The sequence below is a fragment of the Acanthopagrus latus genome, chromosome 19 (assembly GCF_904848185.1).
Source record: "Acanthopagrus latus isolate v.2019 chromosome 19, fAcaLat1.1, whole genome shotgun sequence".
Lineage (NCBI taxonomy): Eukaryota > Metazoa > Chordata > Actinopteri > Spariformes > Sparidae > Acanthopagrus > Acanthopagrus latus.
The window spans coordinates 6,337,975-6,352,158 of NC_051057.1; the positions used below are offsets into that span (position 1 = coordinate 6,337,975).

Genomic DNA, 14,184 nt, shown 5'->3' on the forward strand with positions numbered 1-14,184 from the left:
TAGCTTAGCGCCTGGCCCGCGTGCTCAGACACAGACAGCAAGACAGAAAGCAGTCCATCAAGCTGCTCACAGGCCTCTGAGGCAACAAGGTGGGGCAGGACAGCAGAGTTTCAGGAGTTTGGCATGTTGCTGAGTCTGGATATGCCAAAGGAGTGTTTAGTCCTGCCTTCCCTCTCTGTGACAGCCTAACTTCTGTGCAGTTTTTGTGTTGTTGCTGTGCAGCTAGGGTTAAGTCTACGGCCTAGAAAACCACGGTACTATGAGAGTAAAATTATTTTTCTAACATGAAACATTCACTGTGGTTGAAGTTGGGCCACCTGATGAATTCATACTCCAAACCAATAGGGGGCATCATCATCCCCAGAGTAATAGCTGCCGTTTGCAAGTTAGCTCGGCTCGGTGTTCTATTAGTTGACTCAGGTCAGGATAATAATAATTATCCATTTACCATTTTTACCAGAACATTCCCTCAAATCAAAGCTCAACTCCATGTCTGCGCAGGAAACCCGGGAGAAAGAAGTTTTTTACAGTGTGTGTGTTCAGCTCTCTGTACTTCTGTAAGCTTCTAACTGTGTATGTCTTTAGTTTCGCCCACTTTCAACCAGCTGCTGTGTTTTACTGTTTCGTTGTGTTCACTCTCAGCTGTTCTGGGAGCAGCGCTGAGTTACTGCTGGTGAAAACGCAACGTTTCCTGTCATGATGCTTCAAAGGAGCTTTCAAATGACTTAACAGTGGTGGGCTTTTATTGTGAAGAAGGAAATTAAATGCATTTGTACATTTGTAACAACACTCCAGACTGAATTTTCACAACTGTTCATTGAATTTCCATGGACAGTTGACAAGTACTATGTAGTTAGATCCACAGCAGCATTTAATAGCATGGATTGCTATTACATTTAGCATACCTTCATTTCCCATAGGATGAAATGTAAAGCCAAAAAAAAAAAAAGAAAACTAATGGAGCATTGCTGATGTTTTACAAGTTCACCAAATAGCACTAATAACTTTCATAATTATAATTATCTGAAATAATCTTGAAAAACGTTGAATCATTGAAGCAAACATTTCAACTATTTGCAGATCTAATATTCTCAGATATAAAATTCTTACATTTCTGTTCAAATAAGAAGCACTGGCTTTTCAAAAGGGCGAAGGACGAAGGCTGCCCTACTTCTCATGATATGACAAGAAAATGAATGTGAATCAAGCAGCTTTACATGAAAAAAAAAACAAAAAAACAACAAAGAATCTGTCAGCTCAGCCCCTAGAGTAGCTGACGTTTTTCCAATGCAGGCATGAGGAAACAGCAGTGCTACATTTCAGCACATGGTTGGACCACATGAAGGCATTATTATGCTGTACGCCTCCGTTGTTGTTTGACTGAGACATATTTCCAGACGGCTGCCTGGACCGCGGCAGGAGATGAGGGATCTGCTACAAGGGGAAGAGTCCTCGCTCTCGCTGCCAACCCCGACCCTTTCATAATCGCCCAGGAATTATGCACATCCCAGTTAGAGCACTGGTAGAGTGAGTTATGGCTCTGGTGGTGTTTCCTGAGATGTCTGCCAAAAAGATGATTTAGACAGATCGCACGTCTGGGGTCTGAGGGTTTCTCGGACACTGTTTAAACACAAGTCTTTATTCTGAGGACAGAGGAATGCGAAGGGCGCTGAGTGAAAAACCATCACCTAATAGTGACATTTCCAACATGGAAACCATGACAGCAGAGAATTCATATTCATCTCTGCAGAAGACCTGGACTTTTGAGCAATAACTGAAAAAGACTTATTTTTTAGTTGGCACCTGGATTTACAGTTGTCAGCAGCTCCACACCAAAGCTAAAGAGTTGCATTAACACTAACATATACACTTGTATTCACTTAAAAAAGAATTTTATTTAGTTTAATACAGAGGGCGGTTCATAGTGAAATATGTATACATTCAGCTTTACAATTCATACAGGAATTATCCCACCAAATTCCTAAAATACACACAATTTACAAGGTATACATGTTTCAACATATTTCTGAACACAAAAAAAGACAGCTATACCAGTTTAATAAGTAAAAGCCTACTTTGTTTTATTATCCCAAGAGGAACTGTCTGTCAGCACTGTTTTATTTTTTAGCTAAATATAAGTTAAAATAGTTTTAGTGATCAGCGTGCGAGGGCTGTCACTGGACAAACAACAAAGAATGGCACGCAGTTTTTCATGCAATTAAAAAGAGATTTAAAAAAAAAATAATAATAATATATATACTTGAGACCATGTCATTCTCACCGTCCCTGGTACAAGATCAAACTCTCAGAACTACATTTCCCAGCACTCGAATACTACAAACATGGCCAGAGGTCAGGGGTACAGTACATGTATAACGGCTTCTCGGATACATACACAGGGATAGGGAGTACTGTGAAATCCATTAGCAATTTGGAGCACACAGCTTTCCCTTTGATTTTCCAAATTCAGTGGAAACACCCTCATGACTCACTGCCCTGTCTAATATTGAACACTTTTCCTTTGTCTTGGTCCAGTCAAAGGGATGTATATGAAAAACCATAGCAGTGCTAGTGATATTACCAATATTATCTGTCTGAGTGAGGGAGTGCCAGTAAGTCGCACTCCATTAAAGCGACTCGTTACAACAAAGGCGTGCAATTTTAAGAGGTTCCCTCTTCTTCGTGCACCCAGTGGAAAGCTTGCTGGTGCCAATCTCTTTGATTTATGCACTATTCAAAACACACCAAAGGTTTGAAGTCCAAGTCAATAAAAGTAGTAAAACAACAGTTCCAGACACTTGGTAACTCTATTATATTCTGGAGAAATGAGGCAGTTGTGTGGACAACAGAGACACATGATCCAAACCTATGACTGAGACTGGTGAGATGGAGTACGAGATGACTTGGCTTGATAAGCTTCTCCGTAAGCAGCGTGATGTTGAGAGAGTCTGATCAGGATCAAGCAGCAGGACAGAGCAGAGGAAAAACAAAGACGAGAGAAAAAGTCGGCCCTGCATTGTTACAGATGTGCTCGCTAAGGCAAGGTGCGAGGACGATAAGCATGCTGAAGAGTAGAGAGGAGCCTCGGTCAAAACTGGTTTTCCACTCTCACTTTCATACTTCAGAAATTTTGCCATATGTCTGACTAACTTTGGTTTATACTTTTTAACCCATTTTCACTCATTTTTCTATGATATATATATATGAAGTGAGAATGGTTAATATTTTAACCAAGGTTCTGAAACTGCACAAAACTGTAACTCAAAACAAAACAAGAGGAGGGAAAAACTCACTCGAATTCCATTAAGAGGAAGGCTGAGCTGCATTTTGCATTTAGCGCAGCGTTGTTATTATAAAGTGTGCAAATAGTAGTGTCTGTGTGTGGACGGTCAGCGGAGGGAAGACTGTCGGACCTCCACGGCCTTCATGTCTGAGGAGGGAGCTCAGCTCAGGATAGCACACAGTGGGGGGGTGGGGGGGCGATATGTTTGTGTCTATGCTTGCATTTGTGTGACACTGTGTGTGGTATTCACGTGTGTGTGTTTGAACATGTGTGCGCGAAAGTGTTTATGCATGTGTGTCGTCTAGACCAGGGAGCAGTAGCCACCGCAGGTGCCACCTCCTGCGTCTTCGTCGGTCAGCTGGACTCCTCGGCCGTGGCTCTCACTCTGCCACAAGCCAGGAGTCTGGATGATCTTCTCCACCAGCTCCTCGAACGCACACTGAACACCATCCCTGGTCTTAGCACTCGCCTCTGGAGGGGGGGGGCAGAGACGGATGCATAAGAAAACAGACAGATAAATAACAGGGAGAAAGAAAAATGGAGATGTGAGATGGATTAGAAGAAATGGAGGTTGGAAATAGAAGAGAACAGAAGACTGCATCTTGATGTCATCATCTGCCGGGCTCACAGACTGGACTGGGGAGTGGTGGAAAATGTCTCTATAATAACTGTCAACCCCAGACACTAATAGTGAACCTTAGCAGGTTATAAGGGGATATAATTAACACCTGCCTCACAACACGATGATAACCAGAAATAAAGGATAGTAATAACTGTAAGACAAAGATATAAATCTAAACCCAGTTTTAGAATTACATTTTTGCAGTTAAGGAAGATAAAACTCATTGAGCATGTGGAAGATGATACATGCTGCATGTTTTATATATAGAACTACGCAAGAAATTCCTTAGCAAGTATGATAGTTATTTTCTAAAATTGTGTGTGATGGTCTGTTGTAACTCATGCCCAGCAGGTCCTTGCGGAGTACGGAATCCTCCTGACTTACCTATAAAAAGCATGGAATGTTTTCTTGCAAACTTCAGCCCTTCTGCCCTGTCTAGCTTGTGGTTTTCCTAAAACAAAAGAGAGGTAATGGCTTATTTGAGGTCTGCCGGGCGGAGCTGTCAGCTACTGTGGGAGTCACGGGGCAGAGAGGGAAAAGTGATTTTCACAGACAAAGAACAGGACACAATAAATTCATAATGCGCTACTTAGTGGGCATTTTTATCCCCACTGACTGATTCTGGTATCCTGCTGAAGGAGCAGCTGCCAGAAATATGAAAGTGGGTCTGCCACCTTCATTTACTTCTGTAATTTCTCAACTGGCTGGAAGATGACTTTTCCTTTCGAAGATACTCATTCTCCTGTTTTGTGAGATAGTTGTTTAAACTGTGTAAGTACCTGTTTTGCATTTCTAGATACAGAAAAACAATTTTAAAATCTATCTAAACATAACATATCAATCTTTGTCATGAAGACAGCTCAAGCAAAGGAAAAAAAGTGTGTGACAAGCTGGTTTGAAAACTCCTAATGTGCTCCTCCTCTCTAGACATGTTGTTAAACCTTCAAATAAACCACAAACACACTCACCCTATCGATTTTATTCCCCACTAGCATTTTCACGAGGTCGTTCCTCGTACAGTACGTCTCCAGCTCGTTGAGCCAGTTTTCGAGCTTGGTAAAGGTTTCCCGACGTGTGACATCATACACTGTGCCAAAGCAAATGAACAAAATATGTTCAGAATCAAGGCAAATAAACACACACATTGTACATCTGGATTTTGCTATCTCTGACTCCATAACACAACAAGAGGAACATTTTGCAGCACGGGAATGATTATATTCAAATATAGAATTCCATTATCACTCTACTGTCTTGTAGCGCTGCAGCAATATATCCATTAGTTGTGAAATATGAAAGTAAAATCAACAACTATTTTGATAATCAATTAATCCCTTTAAACAATTTTTTAAAATATAGAAATATTTTCTGGTTTCTTCCTCCTCTATGACAGAAAAATTGAATTACTTAATAATCAATACAATAAATACATAAATAATACAATACTAAATACAATCTGACATTTCTCGTCATTTTATAGATCAAACAACAAACAAGAATCAACAGATTAATCGACAATGAAAATTAATTTTAGCTGTAGCTCTACTGTCATGCATTAATAACATTTTTAAGTACACATACTGGACCTAACAGGCCTTGAACTTAAGAACAGACTTCATTCTTTTTTTTTTTCTTTTTATCTAAAGCACGGATCTGATAAACATTTACTCTCAATTATTCTGAGTTATTTCAGTTTTTGAAAAAGTAAACAAAAAGACAACAAACTATAATACAATAAACAACTGACATGATATATGACAATCATGACACGTGATTTCATCTAAAGTACACATGGCTGATAAAACCAAAGGCACTGAAGCCTCCAACAGTATCACATGGGGTGTGCTCATAATCTCAGTGCTGTAGTGAGGCGCCTTGTGTCTTTCCGAACATCATTAGAGTGGTCAAAAACCATAGGCTGCACAGGAAGTCTGTTTAAGAGGTTTAACTTAGTTCCTGTGTGTGTGTTCATATACATACTGTACAATCACGTCCATATGAGGAGTCGGACTTAAGGATATAAACTAACTTCCAGAAAGAGGCAAGTGTGTGTAGGTCACAGGATGAAAAGCCATCACTTGTTTTTACAACCATGGGCCTGACTCTGAAGTGAAAAGGTTGCACGCATGCACGCACACACACACATGCACACATACAGGCACACACACAGGTGCTTGAGCAATGATCGTGTCAGCAGCTTGGCTTACCCAGGATGACTCCCTGGGCACCACGGTAGTAGCTGGGCGTCAGAGTTCGGAAGCGCTCCTGTCCTGCCGTGTCCTGCGAAACACACACAGCTCAGTTCTACTGGACACACTGGCAGGACAAACTGGTGGCTCAAACAGAAGGAGCACCAGGGCAGACAGACTTAAAAAACAAGACCAACTCCACTGTGTCCCTCATGGAGCATGTGGGCAAAATTGTGTAACATGAGCGCCATCTATTGGCCATTTTAGAGAACAGACAGACTGGTTCGTGGAGGAGGGTGATCGTTGATCCCTCTGCTCAGACTGATGGATGAGAGTCACATTTGTATTTACTGGGTGGAAATAGAGAGTGAACAGAGTTTGTCACTTACCCATATTGCCAGTTTTGCCTTGTTCCCATCCACGTTAATGGTCTTCACCTTGAAGTCAACACCTAGACAATGAAAAGCAAGTCCGTCACTCATAATGTCACATTACCTCATCCTGCTTCGGTCCCGATATGGCAACTCCTACAGGTTTGGACGATTACTGCCAAGAATAATGTATCATTGTGACAGACTATAATTACAAGTGATGTCTCTGTCTCTGAACTTTTGCTAACCCCAGTATTCAGACTGGCATTGCGCCAATCCCATGTCCTGTATTTAAATTATGGTGTGACAGTGTGCTCACATGCACCACAAGAGACGTGGTGGTGGCGGTGTGGTCAACTGTTCAGAACTGAAACCAATACAAGTCTGTATTATAAAGTAAATAACAAAAAACACCACATGTGAAACGTCTCGGAGAACCATGATTCAACAATAACTATCCTGCCAGGTTCCAGATGAACCTAAAATTTACATAAAAAGAATCATGTTGTCCCCTTTCCCTCAACAAGTAAATCTCCTCCATTGTCTTTGTTCGCAGAATTGGCCTGGATTATATATCTGCCTGATTATTAGCACCCACTGACAGATTTACCAGGGAAATGATCGGCTTGTTCTAAAATTTGGGACTGGAGAAGGATTGGGAAACAGAACAGAGGAGGAGAAAGGGGCAGGAAGACGGGAATACAGCATCTGTCTGTTCACAGTCAACAGCTAGCTCTTCCTCCAGTCCAGCAGCGTTGCTCAGATACTGCTGCCAGATGCATGTGGAGAGGAGTTGACACTAAACATTTGTCTGAACCTGGACCAGTATCTCCTGCTTTAATTTAGTACAAAGACAAACAGACCTTTCCCTGAGAACCTACTGTACAATACAGCATCTGTTTGTTGTATCACAACATGACAAGATGCCACAACAGCTGGATGTCAAGGCTGGGCTGAGCTCTGTTCAAATCAAAACAGAGGATGCAAGTAGTGTAGGATCATGGAGTTGTGTTCTGCTGATGAAAATCTACTGACATGACTCAGGCAGAAATGTTCACATACGAGGTCATGTTTTTAATTTACTGACATTTGGTTTAGTTCTTGTTTCCTGACTTCTCCCTCAATATAACTCTGAAAAGTTTTAATGACAAACAAAATTAACTTTTCCTTTCACAAAATGATGGTGCTCTGGGTTTGAACACTGTTTAACATCAATGTTAAGTACACAATTCAACAAAATACAGAACATAGGTCTGCTTGTTTTTGGATATTTCGATGCAGAAATTACATTAATTACAATTACAGTTATAAGGTCATTTTATCTTCAAAACGATAGAGTGGCTGAGGGCATCTGATATCAGGGCCCTAAATAGACTTTTTTCGCCACCTTTCCAAACTGTCCCAATACAATTTAACTTGCCCAAAGTAAATGCTAGCAGTCCAAATGATACAATGTCTGGTTTTCTATGATAAAATCATTCAGATAATTAAACCACTAAATGATAAAAATGTTAATCAGCTCATATTTTATTTAAACATCTGTTATTCAGACCATATTCATTAAATACCAGAAGACATTAGGGGATATCAGTGCAACTGTTGTGACAACATTTCTGCTCAACTCTCTGCCCATCATCTCTAACCCCATTAAGACCAGAAGAACTTACTGTTAGAGATTCATTCTTGCATATTCGAAAATGTTACGCCAGTACAATGTTTGCTGATGTAACAACGTACTAAGAAAGCTAGCAAAGCAAATTGCTTTAGGTGTAAAAGGTTGAACGTGGATCTGATTCAAGTGATGGTGAATTGTGATTTCTGTCTGAATCTGAGGGATCTTGAGTCAATGAGGGAAGCTTAACTCCAATAAAAACATCTGTTTGGTATAGACCCTCAGCTGGCCAAGTAAAGCAGTAATGATCCAAACCCCGACCTTGAAGAAAAAAAAACGGTTTCAACATCTCTAGAAATCTGCGCTTTAGGTGGTTCCAACAAAGACAGCATTGTGAGCTACAATCGACATTCAAACTCATCAGTGGGATTGAAAAAATCTTGAAATCAATGAACATGAGGTTACAGAACCAGGATTTTGTTTCAACCACTTCGTTAAGTTTGAAATAAATCAAAAAAGCTGTGTGGCTGTAAGAGTGTGTGGTATCATGGCAACTGTTACTTCCAGCTCGCCAATACCGCTTATACCTTATCTGCTTTAAATTATTTCCAATAAATACTGGGTGTGCAACTGACACAAGAAGCAAGCTCAAAGACTGAGCCAAAACTGTTCCTGGAGCAGATAACAAGGGTTCTGTGGATTTGTTCTGGACTGATGTTGAGTAAAATGTTCAGTATCAGCCAGCAGCCTCAGGGCCTACAGACTAGGAAGCGCAATGAAGAAGAGTTTATGTCCACTTGTACTCCATGTGGAAGCCATTACTGCCTGCAGTATTTATTAAAAACTCCAGACAATGTACTGGACAGCACAAATATTTCTGACGGAACTCATGAGGTTTATCTGATGATCAGCGTGCAGTCCGACCACTGGCACTCTCACCTTCACTGAGTTCATGTCATATTAACAGAGCTCTGGGAATCTTGTGACCTGTTATTGTTTACATTTGTGTACGATGCACAGGTAGTAATTCAATTATATGTTTATAAGGTAATGTCATGGGGTTAATGGGGTAATATTTGTAAATTCCGCTGGCAAAATAATACCAACACTAATAATGTTGTGTAGTTTCAGATATAAACATATACCATTTCTGCAATAAATTATCTAAAAATGACTAGGCCTATGTTAAATATTTTATACTTTTTTGGGATAAAGTAAGCCATGTACTTACATTATACAAAAGTTCGAAAGAACGTTTACAGTTTTTCTCAAACTTAACTCTGAGAACTGGTCATTCTACTGGGGTAAAAGACACAGGGGTGTGTAAGTAGGTATTTGGAGCAACCACTGAAACACATTTGAGAAAAGCTGGCACAAAACCCTTTCATTTCAATGACTGCCAACACAAAAAAAGTCTTTCATGTTTTGCTATTTATTACAAAGTTAAAAAAACAAAACAAATTAGTGCAGTAATGGACACTAAAATACCACACTGGTGTTTGGTGCATGCTTGTTTATGAGAACAGCTGTAGATGAGAATAAAGTGCAGGGTGGTAATTCATCTCTGGTGGTGGCTTGATTGGAATTCTGATCCTAAAAAGACAAAGGTGTGACAAAGCAATTAGTTTGGCTCAGACACATTTTTTTATTGGAAGATTTTAGGACTGTGTTTAAATACAGTGTGAACAGTAATATGAGCAATATAAGATATATACAGTGCGAACACTGTAGTGTTTTGAGTGTTTTTTGTAAAGCCCTTTGTACATGTGATATAACTAATTATCAATTCTAACCTTACAGACAGGATGTATACATTATTTCACTCTGATGATGTCAGAGCTCATAACACATACGTCACAGTGTAATTCCTTTCTTTCAGGAAGCAAGTAAGGACAAGTGTAATAGTGTAATAACCTCAAATGTGTCCTCATCTTATAAGGGTAATGCTATTGCTAGTTATAATATGATGAACGTAACTAATTTTTTTCAGTCTGTCTAACAAGACAAACAATCCATGCCAATTCAAATAAATTAAGACATCTAATAATTGACAGCAGAACAAGAATACACCTAACTTGACCAAACTGCTGAACCTCTGACAGCTGGTGTGACCTTTAACTGGAGTTCACTTTAACAGGTGAGGTTCCAAGATGTGCTGGAGGTGTTGTCTGAGAATCCCATTTCAAGAAGAGTCCTCAGCCCTGTCCAGTAACCAGGAACCACATTGGTCAAAATAAAACTGCTATCTTAAAATAAGACTGCTATCTTATACCCTTTATGGGTGGTACTTGAGTATAAGTGTACATTATAACTAACTTAGCTCTGTTTTAACAACCCTGTGGTAACAACAAAACAGTCCCACCTCACTAATTGTTACAGTTTGTGTTGCCATTATTAACACTAAAGATAAGTTTCGGTAAACAGCAAATGTTAAATGTTACTTACCAGTCAAAAGAAAGGCTGCGAGTTCAGCTTTTTACTCCCCTACAGTTGTCACCAGTGCTGGAATGCTGTGGCAATATGTGCTCTTGTTTAGCTTCTTTTTATGATGCTTCTTTTCTCTGTGGCAGATGTGCTTTCTTTCCGGGAGGTGTTGTTTGAGATGATGATAAAAGTCATTTGTAACCAATTCCTTTGAGTCCGAGTCATTCAATTTGATGCCTCATTTGGACTCTAGTGATTATAACCTTGACCTTCTGATGCACAATATCTTGGCTTTTATTTCACTCTTTCACTACCTCAGCTCACATGTGTTACTCACCTATTGTTGCTGTTTGTTCAGGGTCAAATGTGTCATCTGTGAATCTCAAGAGGAGGCTGTTGACAGGAAGAAGGGAATAATTAGTTTCCGACTCATTATGAATCACCAAGCAAAACAGCAGAGTGGCGATTTTCAGTAATTCTATTCCACACAGGTGCAGCAAGCTTATGATGTGGCATCAGGTTTCCATTTTCTCAATTCAAATGAACTGTCCTGTTGCACCAGACTTATCGAATTCTGTGTATCTCTATCCCTCTATTGATCACTCTGTCCTTCCCTTGCATTACGTGTTCAAGCTCCAGATGATACCACTGCTTGCAGTCTGGAGGACAGAGTTCAATTCTTAACTATGACTAATCAAGTGCATAGGCCTTAATCACAACACTGATGATGTGGATAAGCTCACTCCTTTCCCCTGACCCAAGTCTAATTCTCTTATTTTTCCTCACGGGCCATCAGGAGGGGTTCTGGAGCAATGTGCTTTTGAGCTATGCCTGGAGATTGCAAAATTAGAACTGCGCTTTGTGTAGGTCATTTGTTCAGGTAAAATGAAACTTGTGTATTCCTTGCCAGGCACTTCAACAGAACTGTTCGCTACTCAGAAATTAGTCCAGTCTGTGTAGCTACTTGACAATAGCTCAACTGGCTCAGGTTAATTCCAATAATGACATTTGAAACTAATCCCAGCCTGAATTAGTATATTGTATTAGGAAGCACAAAATTGAGCACAAAATTGCTTTATAGAAACCAATGCCCTTGGCCTCAACAATGCAGGCTGGCCACAAAACACTTTGCTGGAAATATAAGCAAACCTAGTGTGAGCGTGTTAGAATAAACTCAGTCCCTCCTCTGTTCCTTACAGAAAGCAAACTACCAGCACCACAGGAGTAAATGTGAAGAAAAAAAGAAGAAGCCATTTTTCACTAAAAACAAAACAAAAAAAACAAAACAAAAAGCAGGTAAAAACCTAAGCTTTTTTTCAGGGCCAATCCCGTTGAAACATAATGATTCTGAACACACAGATTCATTACAGATTTTCCACGGTATCATACACGCGCACCACCTGCGCTTGCATGTTGCTTCACATACAGGACACGATCCTTGTTACATTTATCTCTAAGCAAAAATCTCAAATTTTAGAACGTTGATGTTGTATAAATTTTTACCCTTGGTTTCAGAAATGCTATGGAGTATTTCTCAACATACTGTTTGGAAGTTTGAAATTACAGTAACAAAACTATTTGAAAAACTGCTAAACATGTGCAGTACAAATATCAGTCTAAGTAACATTCCATCACTGGTTTTTCTACATTTTTACATCAAGTACAATTTACTCGTACACATATGCTGTGTTTATATACAATGTAGATTTCAGTCAAACATTACAGCCTAAAATTTAAGGCTACACTTCTTAATAAATCAACATTTTTCATCAAAAACTTTCTAATCAACTTTTTGGGGTTTGGGCTATCTTGCCAAGAAGTCTGAAATATAAAACTTGTGGGTTTACGCAACAGTTTGGTTTAGTCACTACTGTTCATACACAGAGATTTACAGAGTGTTTAATCTTTCAGGCTACAGAAAAGCGCTTAATTCTTGTGCTCCTTAGCAGTTTCAATAATGCGCCATGCCGATAATCGTCTGACACCTAAAAATAACAGTTGTGTGTTGAGTAACTGCAAATGTGTGTAGAGAGAGGAAAGAATAACTGATAACAGTGCTCACTTTGAAACGAACACCTCTGGGAACAGTGCTGAAGATGATGAATGTGATTACTACAAACAGCGCTCCGCACTTTTGTGGTTCAAGTCACAGCTTGTTGTTTTAAGAACACAAGGCCTGGTCAACAGAAAGTTGATTTCTTGGCCAGACAGTCCGCTTGTCAAAAGGCTTACCACAAACCACTTACCTTTTGACTGCTCATTACCTGTGTACTGTGTTATGACTATAACGCTGTACTCACAGCAATGTGATGGTTGATGGCTCAGGCTGGCTATCAGGATTCTTTCATGCAGTCTAGCCCACAGGCATGGAGGGCAGCTGACCTGGCCAAGCTGCTGGCATGCTAAACAATCTAAATTGCCACAGTAATGTTGTTAAAGCATCATACTCAAATATGAATAATAGGCTTAAGTGTAGTTGCAAACAAATGCCTGATTACTACTTTAAGAGGCATTTGAGTCCTACTAAAGAGGCAGAGCTTACTAAAGCGTGTCCTCTTAAATTCAGTTTAAATGTGGATATTTCAGGTTGTTTTCATAAAGATGGGTGAACCATATGGTCTTGGGAAAAAAAAACCCACAATTACAAATAGAGATTGCCTATCGCGTGGTCCGTTATCTAGAGCAAGAGCACTGTTGGCACTCATCGAGTCTTCACTTAAATCTGCTGTCATGCAATTACAGCTTAGATAACTGTCCGCGGACGCACAGACCTCGTGGCTTCACTGCCACAGGGCAAAAAAGTGGTCTCGATTGCAACATCTTTAAAACCAACCCATGTCGGACGTGAACAAAGATGATGTCACATACAGCTACTGTAAGCTAACTGAAGCTAGCTGGACAGCCAGCACCGCACACGGCTTTTTAAACACGTTTTCTTATTCTGTTAAAGCAGTTGACAACCACAGCAGAGTCTCATTCGTTATTTTTGAAGCGCTGCAATATCTCCGAACCTCACATTTATTTTGCTTGGCTGCTGAGCTAACGCTAGCTAGCTAACGTTAGCAATGAGCCACGACATCAGTTTCTTTTGAGATAATCAGAGCTTACCTGGACTTCCCAACACCGCTCTCTCCTATTATCAATATTTTCAGCGTCGTTAGTATATCTTCTTCCATTGCTCCTTCACAGCGAGCGGTGTTACTCTCAATAAGCAGCTAAAACGGCCTGTTAAAAATGACGTTCCTGAGTAACTTGCGGTCCTGTTTACAGCTACAGCGGAGATAGTTTGACAATAATGTCTTGGTGAGACGTCTCACTCCCACCATATCCGGTATCACTTTTTTGGCACTTCCGTTTTGTATATGTGTGCATGGATATCTGATGAGCTTATCTTTATGACGACAAGGCAGACGCTGGAACCTAACATGTGAGTGAGGATGATAGTACATTTTGATTTCAGAAACTGTGTTACATAACATCAATCAAATAGGTCTATTGATTATCATTGGGTCTGTATTTTATCATTACCACACATATTAAGGAATTTTGTTCTTAATGTTATACGGTGTCTGTGCATGAAGCTCATACATTTTAACTATTGCTACACAGATGTTGCTTTTTCATGTCATGTTAAAATCAGAAGTAAATTTGGTCTTACTATATGTAAAGCTAAATATATTAAA

The 14,184-nt window shown here is 39.9% G+C and overlaps 1 protein-coding gene across 1 annotated transcript; it reads right to left on the reverse strand.

Moving 5' to 3' along the window:
• Positions 1–1,875: 1,875 nt before the first annotated feature.
• Positions 1,876–13,839, reverse strand: rab18a (RAB18A, member RAS oncogene family). The gene is made up of 7 exons (XM_037079370.1): positions 13,610–13,839; positions 10,839–10,894; positions 6,484–6,545; positions 6,113–6,185; positions 4,874–4,992; positions 4,290–4,356; positions 1,876–3,754 (listed from the first exon to the last, which is right to left on the reverse strand). Exons 1-7 carry the CDS (start codon positions 13,675–13,677, stop codon positions 3,585–3,587), a joined length of 615 nt encoding a protein of 204 aa, XP_036935265.1. The 5' UTR covers positions 13,678–13,839; the 3' UTR covers positions 1,876–3,584.
• Positions 13,840–14,184: the final 345 nt, after the last annotated feature.